At 34.2% G+C, this 15,406-nt stretch overlaps 1 protein-coding gene across 3 annotated transcripts; it reads right to left on the bottom strand.

The window, feature by feature from the left end:
• Window positions 1-2,070: 2,070 nt before the first annotated feature.
• Window positions 2,071-4,498, bottom strand: zgc:173544. 3 transcript variants are annotated; one of them, NM_001113630.2, is given in 3 exon segments: window positions 2,071-4,166; window positions 4,230-4,279; window positions 4,360-4,498. In NM_001113630.2, coding segments are annotated over 3 exon segments (2,109 nt in total). In that variant the 5' UTR covers window positions 4,389-4,498; the 3' UTR covers window positions 2,071-2,136.
• Between the last annotated feature and the right edge of the window lie 10,908 nt (window positions 4,499-15,406).

A 15,406-nucleotide genomic window follows, 5' to 3' on the forward strand; every position in this document is an offset into this window, starting at 1 on the left:
TTGATTATGAAAATGGGTGACGCTTGGAGTATGGATGGAAGTTGTGCAGACATAAAGAAAATAACTGACAAATGCCATGGTAAATTTAAGAGCAAGTCAACAACTATTAAAAATACTGCACAATGCTTAGACCAGTTATACAGCATGTGATGTCAATATAGTGTACAATTCTGAATCAACATCTTTGCTTAAGAAATTAGATGGAAAAAAATTTCAGTCCTTAAGAACAGGATGAAGAGCCTTTAGTACATAATTATTTTCAGTCTCTTACAACTTTAGAATAATAAAACACCTAAAGATGGTGTACTGGTGTTCACTATGGGGGTAAACCGAGACTCGCCCAATTGAATTGAATTGAATTTTGTTTGACATATTTTAGACAATCTGTACAAAAATACAAGTACATTGCGGTCCTCGCTGTTAAATAAAACAAAGTATGGTTTCAAAATACAGATGATGCATAAAACAAACAGTACCTCCACATTTAAATAATAATAATAATAAAACATACTCTTTTACTAACAGTTAGCATGCCTAATTCATTAATAAAAAACTCTTTGTGCAAATGTGCTCTAGAGTAAATTTTTAAAACTAGTTGTAATAATTTATTTTGTGCCTTTTGCAATTCAAAGCAGACATGTCATTGCATGGAAACGATCAAAGCAACTATCGGGAGCACTTTGAAAATGAAGTATGACAAGGTAGAAGGTAATCTTGTAAAATTAATATTAGCAGATGCAATGGACAATAAAAATGAAAGTTATAAATCGAAGGTCCAAACATACAGATATTTAAATCATATTTTATTGACATAAGACATAACCAGAAAACAAGCATCTAGGACTTCACTTGTTGCAACAGCCTGAACAACTTCTGGGATGGATGCAAATTGTTTTGAGTAGGTCCAGGAGCATTTTGACCTGTGACAGACAGATAATCCACCTGTAGTGGAATTGCAAGTTCAGATTGAAAGCGCAAACTAGTTTACTGATATTATTTTTCTGATTAACTGCATGTCTGGTAGACCAATTAATTCAAATGTATTGTGAGGAAATATCTTGCAGAACCATCCCTGTGGTGAGAGTTGTATTTAGCCGTGTCAGAACAATTTAAACAGATGCGTTAGAAAACTGGCACTACGGTACATCATTAGTAGCAGCAATCAAAACACACATTTTAGTTTTAGAAGTTTATTTTAGACAGATTTTTTATTTGGTTATTTTAGCATATTCACCATAAAGCAGATACATTTCACGCATTATTTCAAACTTAAAAAGATCATGAACTTAAAAGATAACATATACAGACTTGACTTAAGACCATATTATCCTTGTTTTTGAAGATTGCATGCAATAAATTAATTTTTGTGGGGAAAGTGTGATCAGTAAAATATTGTTCAGAGTCCACAACAAATACATTTTATTGGGCTTATAAACTGGAAGGTAGTTATAATTTTAAAAATAGACAAAGTTGTGTACCAGTCCTTATGGCAATGTTTACATACACACACACACACACACACACACACACACACACACACACACACACACACACAGTAAATTCAGATTAAATTCAAACTTTCAAGTGGACTTCGTCCACTTCGTGGACTAACGTCTTTCTAGAGAAGAAAAAAAAAAAAAAAAAAAAAAAAAACTTACCAACCCAAACTATGTTTTAATACGCCTAATGACACTTTAAAATCAGAAAAAAAACAAAATGACATTAATTATTAAATACATTTTTTACATTAAAATAATTAAACCTGTGGATAATTTAAACATTGCAAACATTCCCATTGTAAAAAAAAAATTTTAAAAATTCAATTGCAAAAACTTCATTTTAGATCATTTTTTATTTGAAGTACACGTTACATGTCTGGTTGCAGTGTCAATTGTATTTTGCAAATAAAACCTTATATCAGCAGACATTGTCACTGCATGAAACCTATCAAAGAAACTATTGGGAGCAATTTAAAAATGAAGTTGACGGCAACGTAGATCAACTTTTGTATTTTGATTTTGCAGATGCAGATGACAATAAAAAAGGTAAGTTATAAAACAGATCCACAAAGATATTTAAATAATGTTTTATTGACATCAGACAGCAAACATGACTCTGGAACCAGAACACAAGTATCTAGGACTTCACTTGTTGCAACAGCCTGAACAACTGGGATGGATGCCTAATGTTTTGAGCAGTTCCAGGAGCATTTTGGCCTGTGACAGACTGATAATCCACCTGTAGCGGAACTGCAAGTTCAGGTTGAACCGACTGAAACACAGACTCATGGCTTGAAACTACCGGACCGCTCAATGCTTTGGAACTTGTAGATTGGTAACTTGATGGCACAAGCACTGAGGAGGTCTGAAATCCAGGCTGTAAGACGGTCTCATAACTTGATGATACCAGAGGCTGGTAGCTGGACTGCACTGGCATGCCTGAGGAAGAAGAGCTTGACTGAGTGAGAGACTGACTACTAGGAAGCATTTGAGGCTGGGAAACAAACTGCCCTGGAACAGGAGATATCTGGTATTCACCGAGAGAGATGGTCTCTGAATTTGATTGTGCCAGAGGCTGGTACATGGGTTCCACTAGCAAAGCTTGGGGAGTGTAGCTGGGCCGAGAAAGAAACTGCTGGCTAGATAACACTTGAGCTGGTGTTAAAATGGATTGTAGAGTAGATGCGAGTGGTCTAGGATGGTTAGGCTTGGCAGATGCCTGGTCGCTGGACTGTGCAACAGGCTTGGAGTGCCGAGTTAGGGCTGAAAGACTTGTTCTAGGTGGAGACGGAAATCTCCTCTGGTAACCATGCTGAGGCAACTCTTGGCATGAATAAACCTTGGAGCCAATCTGATGAACTCCATGGGCATGCACTGGCTTGAGAAGGGGATGCCCACTCTGCTCGACAACATACTCATAGGTAGATTGTCCTGCTTGCTGGTTGATCGGTTGAACTACAGAAAGGCTAACATGTGCTGGCTGTTGGACAATGGGCTCGGCCACAAACTGGTAGCTGATAGGTCCTGGCTGGGCCTCTGATTGGGAGCCAGCCTGTACAAGTTTTGCTCCATTGGAAAGAGACACAGATTCATAGCTGGCTTGTTGAACAATCGGTTGGGCTACAGACTGGTAGCTGATGTGGGCTGGTTGGACAACAATTTGGGGCACAGACAGGTAACTGGTTTGTCCTGGCTTTTGAGAAGCAGACTGGGCCTCTGATTGGTAGCTGGCTTGCACTGGTAGTTGTAGAGCAGGTTTGGGCACGGACTGGTAGATGGTTTGTACTGGCATTTGGCTAGTTGACTGCACTACAAAACCAGAACTCGGTGTATGGAGAATACTTGTACTGGATGGAAGTTTGGACCCAAACTGATGTTTACCTTTATGGTGCTTGAGGGGAGTCGGACCACTGGGCTGAGCCGTAAAGACAGAACTACCATGAACTGGTTGCTGGTCATTTGACTGGGAAATAGATTGGCTTGTTAGAATTAGCTGCTGGCTACTGGGCTGGACCACAGAGATGTCAACAACATCTATTGGCTGCACACCGTTTGGATGATTTGCAGTCTGGCCACTGGACTGGCTGACAAGTTCATAGCTGGCCACTGCTAAGCTACTTGGCACACTGCCATACTCTAATATTGGTTTAAGAGGCTTCAAAGTGTTGAATATCGGATTTTGAAATGGCCTGGAACCTAAAACAATATTGGAACCAGATTGGTGGCGTTTACCACTTAGAGGCTTATGGGGTCTTCTACCAGCATGCACTGCAGACTGGGAACTAGTCAGCAGCACTGGATTAGGAACAGAATAACTGCTTTGCTGAAATGGCATCAAGACAGACGAACTAATGACTTCAGATTGTTGAACATTAGTTGATGGACTTGCATCATTCCCAGACATGCCAACATTCACTGCATTACCCACAGTACCATAAACAAGACTACCACTTCCCGTTGAATAAACACCAGATCCCTGAAGTTGGCTTCTAGTGGAAGAATCAGAGCCAGTTTTATCTACCGCCATGAGAATGCCTGAAGAGCCAGCCTGGGAACTGTAGCTTTCGGTGTCATAACCCCCTTTAACTGCAGCACTGTAAATTGTACTCTTGCTGGGATTGTTAGGTCCAGGAAGTCCACCATAGCTACCAGGGCTATATGCAAAAACTACATAAACCATTAGCATTAGATCAATTATGTAATGCTGGACATAATAATAATAATACTTACTAGTTGCAACATCACATGCACCAAGGGCTAAAAGTACTGCTAAATAGTAACTGCAAAAAGAACATCAGCCATATAGTAAACGTTAAACTGCAAAAAAATAAATAAATAAACAAATCCTAAAACAACATACCTTAAAATCCACATTGTTGTTGCACCCATAGTAAGCCAGGTCAGGTCAGGTCAGGTCAAACCAACCATGCACTGTTCACAACAAAATAAAAAGAAAAGCTTTCAACACACCATGTGGTGATGCTTCTGATCTGGCCTTTCTATAGTGTGTGTAACTAGCAATTGCTAATCAGTTGTCTCAGAAGTCACTAATGGCTCATAATTAGTTTCAGTTGTCTATTGTCAGGTGTTACACATTATGTTCCCGGTATGTCAGGTGATAAAAAAAAAAAAAATATATATATATATATATATATATATATATATATATATATATATATATATATATATATATATATATATATATATATATATATATATATATATATATATATATATTATTAAATCAGACAGATAGAAATTGAACAAATGAGAGCTGTAAACAATCTAAGCTATGCAGAGGCAGTGAAGAAGGTCTAAGAACAGTGCAAGTACACAAAAAAACAAGAAATAGTGAGAAAAGAGAATGACCAAGTACAAGAAGATAAAACACTGACACTTGATAAGCTGATTTTGTTCATTGCCTATGTAATTAACTGTACTGATTAAGTCAAACACAAAACCAAGAAAATGAAAATAATTGTGAAAGGAGCTGAAAAGTTTTTTTGGAATAAACAATATATCATGGGAGGTAATCAATAAAAGGCTAGAAGCAGAGGGTAGAACAGGAGGAGCTGGAAATAAACCAAACTGAAAATGGAATGCAAGAAGACTATTAGCTAACGGACAAGAATTTAAAGGTTTTATACAAGGAATTAGGGATAAACCAGACATAATAAGCGTTCAAGAAACCTGGCTTAAACCTGTATTGGACTTATTACAGGTTAATATTAAAGGGTATGAGAATGTACGTAGAGATAGAGAGGAAGAGATTGGGGGAGGATGTATAATATTTGTTAAACAAGGTATACAAGTTTTAGAGAAAGGGAAAAATTTAGAAGTCATAGTAATAGAAGTATTTATAAATAAAGAGACTATAAAAATTATAAATTTTTATAACCCATGTAAAAGATTATCACTTGAAGTTTTAGATGAATTGATGGTACATTTAGAAGGGAAAATTATATATTGTGGAGATTTTAATGCTCATAGCACGATATGGGGCAATGAGAATGATGGGAATGGATTAGTTATCGAGAAATTATTGGAGATCAAAGAAATGGTATGTTTAAATGACGGAAGAGGTACAAAATTAATGTAAGATCAGGAAAAGAAACTGCCATTGACCTAAAGCTTGTTTCAAATTCCTTAGCAGGACAATGCTTAAGGGATATGTTTAGGGAAACAACATTAGGAAGTGACCATTAACCAATAGTAGTTGAAATAAGGGTAAGTATTGAAGAATGTCATTTAAGAGAAACAGAAAGGTGGTGTTTTAAAAAAGCTGACTGGGATTCTGACAATCAGAGATATAAGTGAGCAAAAAATTATAAATATTGAAGTTGATGAAGATGTTGACAAGGTGAATAATGATATTTGTAATGCTATTTTGTATACAGCAAATCAGGCTATTCCGAAGAAGGGGCATAAGAAAAAAAAGAAGATTGTACCATGGTGGACAAATAAATGTGTTAAAGCACAATAATTGTGAAATAAAGCTTTTTAAAAAATTGAAAAAGAACCATAGTTTTCAGACTTTTAAAGAGAAAGCAAATGTAAAGAAGAGTTATAAAAATTGTAAAAAGGAATATTGGAGGAAATTCTGTAATACAGTAGGAAGGGAAACAGAAATTAGTCAAGTATGGGGGAATGATAAAAAGAATGGAATGGAGTGTAATAAAGAGAAAATTTAATTATTTAGTATTGAGACATGAAGAGAAAACTGCTGTGAGAAATGAGGAGAAAGCGAAAATGCTGGCAAAATTTTTTGTCAAAATTCATAAATATGACAATATTTGTGAAGAGGGAAAAAGAGGAAGGTTAAGAACATTAGAACAGTATAAGGAACTAACACAATTTGAGGAAGGCCACAGTGAACAATTAAACATGACATTTATAAAGAGTTAAATCGTGTACTGAGGAAAATGAAGAAATCAGCTCCAGGCAAAGACCAAATATGGTACGTAATGAAAAGTCATCTTAGTGAATTACCCAAAGAAGTTTTATTAAGAATGTACAATAAAATTTGGGAGAAAGAAAAAAATACAACAAAAAAAAAATGGAAAGAAGCATTGATAATACGTAAACCAGGAAAAGATTGGACAAATGCAGGAAATTACAGACCAATTGCTTTAACATCTAATATTGGGAAAATGGTGGAGAAAATGGTGAATGAAAGATTAATGTATTATGTAGAAAATAATAAATGTATTTCTAAATACCTAAGTGGGTTTAGGAGGGGGAGAAATACAATGGAAATAAAATAGAAAAAGCTTACGACATGATGTGGAGAGAAGGGTTATTAATTAAACTATGTTAGTTAGGTTTTAAAGGACAAATGCATCAATGGATTAAGGATTTTTTTGAAAATTGAACAATAACAGTGAGGATAGGAAATATTTATTCAGGAAAATTCACAGTTGAAAATGGAACTCCTCAGGGAAGTATAATAAGCCCAATATTATTTTCAATAATGATAAATGACGTGTTTGGAGAGATAGAGAAGTAGATTGTGGGTGTGTACAGGTACAATTAAAACTACACATTGCAGCACTACAAATTGAAATGGGGGAAATGTCTTTGGAAATGAGAAAAGTTCAACAGTCAGTAATTTGATTTGGCAAAGTCAAGAACATCCAACAATAGAAACATTAAAACCATGTTGGGAAAAAGAGAGGAGGGTAAGTAAAAGTTTTGGGTGGATAGTGTTAAAAAAAATAAGTAAAAGTAAGTCAATTAAACATTAATCCTACTGTACCTTTACCAGTAGTTAAACAATGGCTACTACCAGCCACAACAGTAGATTTTACACTGTTAGAAAAGAGAGAAAAGAATGAGGAATGTTACATTTGTTTATATCAAAAATATATTAATGAATTTTACAGTTATGTTAAAATATATACAGATGCCTCTAAGAGTTTAATTAGAGTAGGTGTGGCCTTTAGAGTTCCTGAATTTCAAATATCGGTCGGGAAAGGGATTAGAGATGAAGTCTTGGTATATACAAGAGAAATGATTGCTCTTTTATTAGCAATACAATAGGTAGAGGAGATAAGACCTTTGAAATCAGTCCTCTGTTCAGACTCAAGTTTTTCATTGGCAAGTTTACGATATAGCAATTCAGAAAGTAAACCAGACATTTTATTAGAAATAATGCAAACATAGTATAGAATTCAAATTATGGGTATAACAGTAATATTTTTATGGGTACCTGCGCATATTGGTGTTCAAGGAAATGAAATTGCAGATAAGGAAGCAAAACAAGCTGTTAAAAATAATGACCTCAGTCTAAATGTAAGTATAAGTAAGAGTGAAGTCAAGAGTATTATTAAGAAAAGAATTAAGGAAAGGTGGCAAAAACAATGAGATAATGAAAAGGGCTGGTGGTTTTACAAAATTCAAAAGAAAGTAGGAGAAATGAGAAGTGAACTTAAAAGTTAACATATACAGAATTGCCTTAAGACTTAATACAAAATGACAGTGTGATATACTGACATAATGCTCAAAATAAATACATTAAAGAAATGACCTTGTGGATAGTTTAAGCACTGCAGACATCATGGCAAAAGTAAACAAAATAAGTTATTAAAATGTTTTGAAATGTTTTGCAAAATCTTTGTTAAACAGAAATTGGAGAAAATATATATAGTGGGCAAATAATTCAGGAGGGCTAATATTTCTGATTTCAGCTGTAAGTAAGGTACATTTTTCTAGCACATTTATTGTATATTGTCATAACCCTAAAGAGTTTTAAAATTTCATGAGTGGGTCTTTCTACCACCAGTGTGCTGACCACACACCAGCTGAAGGTGGAGAGCAGATTGATTTTCCTAAAATATCAAAATCAGCTAGGCAGTTTATCTTTCTCATGTCTGAGAAACCCGGCCGGTGACCTACTTGGACCTGCACCTTCTCCACGATGGACGCCCATTATTCTCAAGCCTCCAAATGTCCAGACTGCAGCTCTGCCACAGATGTTTGGCCAGAGGAGAATTGGGGTCCGTTCTTCGTACGTGGATTACTCAGTTAGCTGGATTTGGTTATTGACGATTTAAGATGATCCAGGATAGTTTTGTTCTTCAAAGCTCATCTTGGAGTTGTTGTCATAGCAACAGTTGTAGCAGCTCAAACCTGCTCAGGAGCAGGTTTATTTCATGTAAACAGGATTAAATTGAGTCGTTTCAAGCAAAGGTAATACTGAAAGTATGTACAGAGTTCTGATATTTTCTGACAGTAGTATAGATTAGATACACTTGGGGGGGAAAAGTAAAATAGTTTTAAAAAGTTTATATATCACATTTATAATTTATAATAATTTATAATATTTCATATAATAAAGAATTCATAATATTTATGTTTATAGCTATAAGGTAAAAAATATATATGAATAAAACTTAGTAGATAAAAGTACAAAAACGAGGTTGCTCTCCCCAAGGGGATCAAAGAGAACATCTATTAATATGGATTTTTTTAGATACAATTTAACGCGTGCTATTTAAAGTTACCGATCTAGCTTTTGAACAGTTTCTGTAAGATAATAGACATGCACAAATTGAATATTTGTTTTTTATAACGGAATAATAATTTATGCAGTCATGCACATGTTTTGACAGCTAACATGATGGTGAATTGATGCTTTGCAAAAGTTGCAGAAGTCTTTACCAACATCAAAATGCTTTTTAATGCAAAATTAATTTTAATTCCTTAAGCCGATAAAGAAATTAAAATAGGCCTGGGCTACTATAGTAAAGAAAATCCGATCTAAAATGTAAAACTAAATAAACTGCTAAATACTCTCGACACATGAAACTGTAAAGCCTGCAGCCCACAACAAGCATGAAAAGTAATTGCGTATCATATTTGACAAACTGTTCACCACAAATTTTTTGTAATTTTGCTCACATGGATAATTGAATATTAATTAAATGATGCCATTACACTGCTGTGCGGTCAGCCAATCAATGCATTGTTGATCATTATTTCGAAGACCGCTAGATCTATTCTTTACAACACACGCAACGATCTCAGATCAGTTCATCCTGACATTTTAATCTAATTCACGAACTTGTTTGAAGAACCAAATTAGCCAGAGATCAGTTATCAAGATTAAATGATTCAGGATCTGCCAAATCATCTTAGATCGTTTAAGCAAGGTACAAAGAATGAACCCCTGGTTGCCACCAGATGAGCCTGCATGGTTTCAATGCTAAAGCTTCAACCTGACTGTTGATGCAATGTTAATTCAAATTCAAATGTCTGCTATCAAAAATTCATAAGCTTTTATACAAAATTCTATTGCTTTACCATAATATTTGTCAACACACCAAAATAAATAAATAAATAAATAAATGACACATGCAACACACATGTATAAAGAAAAAATATATGAATATAAAATAATAACAAATGAGAACAAACTCCATATAATCACATTCAACTTCTAGTTGAAAAAAAATTATTCTCCATCACTGGAACCAGATGTTTTCTATATGTATTTCTAAATAATATTTTGGAAGATCCCAAAGATGCTTTATTAGATTCTGCTTTAGTCAAATCTGTGTGAAACACCTTTCATCTTTTAATACTTCGAATGATATTGTAAACCTTTAAACGAAATGTTATTTATTAACAAATTGTGCATTATCCTGCTTGAAGTAGCCATCAGAAAATGGGTACACTGTGGTCATAAAGGACATGGACATGGTCACATGGACATGGTCAGCAACAATACTTAGGTTGGCTGTGGCGTTGATGTACTAATAGGTCCAAAATGTGCAAAATAATAATAATAATAATTATTATTATTATATATATATATATATAATATATATATATATATATATATATATATATATATATATATATATATATATATATATATATATTCCACACATCGTTACACCACCACCAGACTGAACCACTGATAAAAGGCAAGATGGATCAATGCTTTCATGTCGTTGATGCCAAATTCTGACTCTACCATCTGAATTTTGCAGCAAAAATTGTTCATTTGTTCAATTGTTCAAAAATTGTTGTTCTTCTATTGTTCAATTTTGGTGAAATTTTGGTGCAAACTGTAGCCTCAGTTTCCTGTTCTTAGCTGACAGGAGTGGCTCCTACGGTGTGGTCATCTGCTGCTGTAGCCCATCCGCCTCAAGGTTTGATGTGTTGTGAGTTCAGAGATGCTCTTCTGCAAACCTTGTTTGTAACGAGAGGTTATTTGAGTAACTGTTGCCTTTCTCTCAGGTAGAACTAGTCTGGCCATTCTAATCTAACTTCTGGCATCAACAAGACATTTGCGCCCACAGAACTGCCGCTCACTGAATATTTTCTCTTTTTGGACCATTCTCTGTAAATCCTAGAGATGGTTATATGTGAAAATCCCAGTAGATCAGCAGTTTCTGAAATACTCAGACCAGCCCGTCTGGTACCAACAACCATGCCATGTTCCAAGTCACTTAAATCACCTTTCTTCCTTTTCAAACCGACCATCTTTATGATGGTCGGTTTGAAGTGCAGGAGGTTGTCTTGAAAAAGTTTACATGCCTAAATTCATTACCGAGCAGTTGGACAGGTGTACCAAATAAAGTGGCCGGAGAGTGTATCTTACTTAATTTTAGGTGGATTGAGATCCATCTATTACAATCACGATTACCCTGATTCTGAGGGACGTTAATGTTGTACAGTTGGTTAAGTAATGTAACATTTGTATCAAATAATCAAACAAACATTTATATTTTGCAAATGAATGTTGCAGTAATAAAGTAGACATTATATTGGTAATACTTCTAGCACACTTATCATGCCATGTATTAGAACCTTATTCATTCTGGGGATATTAATGCGCGTTTTTCACATAAATAAAGTCACCTTTTCTTTAATAGCAAGTTTATACAATGTCGACTGTCAGGATAAACAGATAATTAGTAAAAGTTCAATCTAACTGCATGATTGCAAACGTGGTTGAATCTGTTGGCTTCAACGGAAACATGGCTTCTCTTCAAACATGCAGCAGATCTCATGCAGAGCTATGAGCTAGTATTTTTTGTAAGATTTTGCCCTTTTAATGATTTTATTTTATTCGGAGCAACTCTCAGAAAGGTGAAATTACTGCATGTTTTGAATGATTAGTCTTTTTGTGTGATCATTTTTTTTCTAATTCTTTGCATAAGTTTTTTTTAGTCACCTAATTGAATTACTTTCAATGTTCTAAAGAATTTTGTCAGCTTAGAATTATAAGGTTCTTTCTGACATTTTTGTCAAAATTGAGTTATTCACATATTATTATTAGATGACAACTTATTTACATTTTGTGATGTTTTTTATAAAGTGTTTTAATTTTAAGACTTTTTATTTAAACAACAAACAAACAAACAAACTCTAGCTTGGCTCTATAAGGTTCTTTCAGTGAGCCAATCAGCATTTTAATTATAGGTACGAGGACCAATCAGTATCAGCTTTCTTTGTCATTTCGCCATACTTCTCCTTTGACAGTGGGAAAGACAGGAAAGAAACACATAATCAACAAAGTAATGCCACTCCACACAAAATTGAGAAGAAACCTGAAACTAAAAAGATGTGTGTAAATGCCATGATTTAGAAGCATTTTTTGACATGTAGATGAAATTTAAAATTTCACATTGTTGAAAAATAAGTTATTTAAAAAACGCAATTATTAACGCAATTATTAAATGTAAAAATAAACAAATTTGTGTTTGTGTATAATTACTCAGTGAAACATTTTCAGTTTTTATTAAACTTTGTTAAACATCTCGTTTGCTCAATGTCTGTTTTTTTTTTAAGTCTTTACAGTTGATAAGCCTTGAAGAGTAAATACTTAATTTAATTAATGGGGCATATAATTCAATAAATTTACTTTAGTAATTCATATAAAGCATACAATTCAATAAAGATTACCAAATTAATTACATAAAATTAACACCTGCACTGGAAAAATATTAAGCACAGCCTTGTATGATTAATTTAAACAAGAAAAACATATTCATCCTAAAACCTAAAAAAAAGTTATAGAAAGCAAAAATGTAACTTTCTCAAACATCAAAATATTGTTACAACAGCAGAGTGATTGTATTTTTTGAAAATTAATGCTTTATTTAATGATCTGCCAGATATTCTATCTGAATTTGCCCTGTTTGTTTTTCCCCAGTTTGCAAATTGGAGAGAATTTTGATCATTTACATTTAGAGTTCATTTAGGGTCTCTGTCATGTTAATGTATGATAGAGATCATATTGTTTTCTATATGGATTGCAAAAACTTTGAAGCTCAATATCTCAAAATCTTTTAGAATGCAGATAGAACCGTATAATTCCAACGTGATGATTTGTTTAACAAATGCTATTAACAAACATCATATATAAATGTTAAAACTAAAACAGATCAAAGGGACTAATAATAGTTTATCAGAAAGAAAATAAATGTTTTTATAATTTCATTAGTTGATGCATAAAGTAACCCATTGTGATTTAATTGCTGTGGTACTTTTAAAAAATATATTTTTATTTGTAAATTAGAAAAAATAAGAGAAATGCAACCCCTTCCAACAGACCCACTCTTATCAGAGAAATGGTTGAAAGTGCTTAACAATAGAAACACCATGGGGTCAATTTTACCCATCACTGTTATTCAAATGTACACAACAAACATTCAAACCTCCCAGTCATTGACTTTTACTAAAATTGCCTTATTTACAATTCCCAAATTTAAAAAAAGGTTCAGATGAAATAAATTAAAAAGTTTATACCTATTACATTTATACCTATAAGCTCCAGTGGGGGTCAAATTTACCAACTATAAAAAAAAATACTTGTATTTATGCACTGCTTATGTTTGAAATTACTCACCAATGACATTTACTTTCAATTTTACTCACTGAATTAGTTGTTATAATAAATGAATAAAGTCACTATGACTAAAAGAAGGCGATTTGTAGAGCTATTAAAAACACAAACTGCAATGAATGATGGAGAGTCTGGAGAAATAAGTTATGCATCAAAGGATGATGGCTCAAATTTAGATATTTTAACCTAGTCATAACCTTCCCCCGAAAATAATCTTGTCATCCTGAAACTTGATGAGTCTAGACATTTTTTGTTAACTGGCAATTTGTGCTGGGTAACATTTACCCACACTGGCGATTTTAGGAATACTGCGACCTCTGGCGGTTCTGGGGCCTTATCATACACCCGGCGCAATGTGGAGCAAGGCGCGACGCAATAGTTTTTTGCTAGTTTCAGCTAGTTTCAGTTTTCAGCGCTCTGGTCTAAAAAGGAAGGCATTCTGAGGCGCATTGCTGGCAAGTTGCTATTTTGAGAAACTATAATAGATTTTTCAATAGACCAAAACAAAGCCAGTCTATTGTCCACCGCAGAGTGTGTTAGTTGTGCGCCTCACTTACACACTGCTTAATACACACAAGATGTAGAGCAATACGCAAATATCTTTACAAATGAAATAAAATTAAAATATTAAGGATATATATAGGATATAAATATAAAGGATTAAAATATTACAAAACATATTATTTTCTAGCCTACATGAATTTAAAAACTGTGCCTTTATGCCTTCTTCACCTCGGGAGGCTTTTTCAGTTAATTTATAACAATTTGCTTTTGTATAATGTTATCATTATAAGCAGTATTATTTATTATATGTTATTTATATTTTTTTTATTAAAAACAAGCTTACATTTGCCCACCTGTCAGGTTTCAGACCATATGGGGCACAGCATGTGTATTTGGATATAACTCAGGTTTTTGAACACACTTTGTTATTATTGTTGATTTATTTGTTTTGCATTTAGAAATAGTTTTGACACAAATCTTTGTGCTTAATAAACTAAATTAATTATTTATAGGCTAATGGATGTCTGTGCCTACAAGGTTTCCCTATCCACAAGAGCGAAAGTGAAAGTAGATTGTGTGATGCCTTATTTCTCATTCTCAGGCTGCAGATGCTGTGTTTAACTGTTTTCTTACTAGTGAAATTATCACTTTTTTTTACTTACAAAGTCGTCATGTTAATAGCAAATGGGCTTATGGCACGACGCAACTGACTCTTAAAGGTAATGGGAGATAAGACTCGGATTGGTTTATTCTCAAAACACACCTGTAACTCATTAAGAAAATAAGCTCAACCCTTTTAGATCATGCGCCACAGCGCAAAGCGGATTTTTTTCCATCCTTAAATTAGCAAAAGTGGATTCTGACATGCCCTGAAAGTGTTTGCGCCCTGCGCTTTGCACTTTGCTCATTGACCGTCAAAATAGAGCCCCTAGAGCAGGCCCGGCGCCAGGATATCAGAACTGAGGGGGCATTTTAAATCCATAGGGGGGCACTAGACCTGGTGGCTGATTTTGGTCTCTCTTCCTTTCATTTAGGCTATTTATTCACATTTATTATTATTTTACTTTGTTACTGACCTAAGGCAGTAATATACGTTTTAATAGTAATATTAATATGCACAGTTTCACTATTACTGATTTTATTAATGATGGTAATGCTACGATACCGCTTATTAATGCAGACGGATCATGGCTTCAGTGCCAAACGAGTGCTTTAAATCATGTTTTTCTCCTTATTTATTTCACTTTTATTTCAAATAGCAGGCATATGAATGTTTAAAGTTTTAGGTAAAGATGTCAAATTATGCCCACACATGCAAGCTGACCCACGATCAGACTATTCGTATAACCGTAAATAAATATAGTAAAATCAGCTTGACCGAGTCATTCCGCTTTACGTAGCCTATTAGCACTATATACCTATTCCATTTATAACACTGCAAACTTGACTTCACAGGCTGATCATCTTTAAATGCAAAAGGCATTTATTATACCTAGACTGCTGCTGCATAATGGGATGTTTCTCTACACAACTGTAAAAGTGCGCT

The sequence above is a fragment of the Danio rerio genome, chromosome 11, assembly GCF_052040795.2.
Source record: "Danio rerio strain M-AB ecotype USA chromosome 11, GRCz13ab, whole genome shotgun sequence".
In the NCBI taxonomy this organism is placed as follows: Eukaryota; Metazoa; Chordata; class Actinopteri; order Cypriniformes; family Danionidae; genus Danio; species Danio rerio.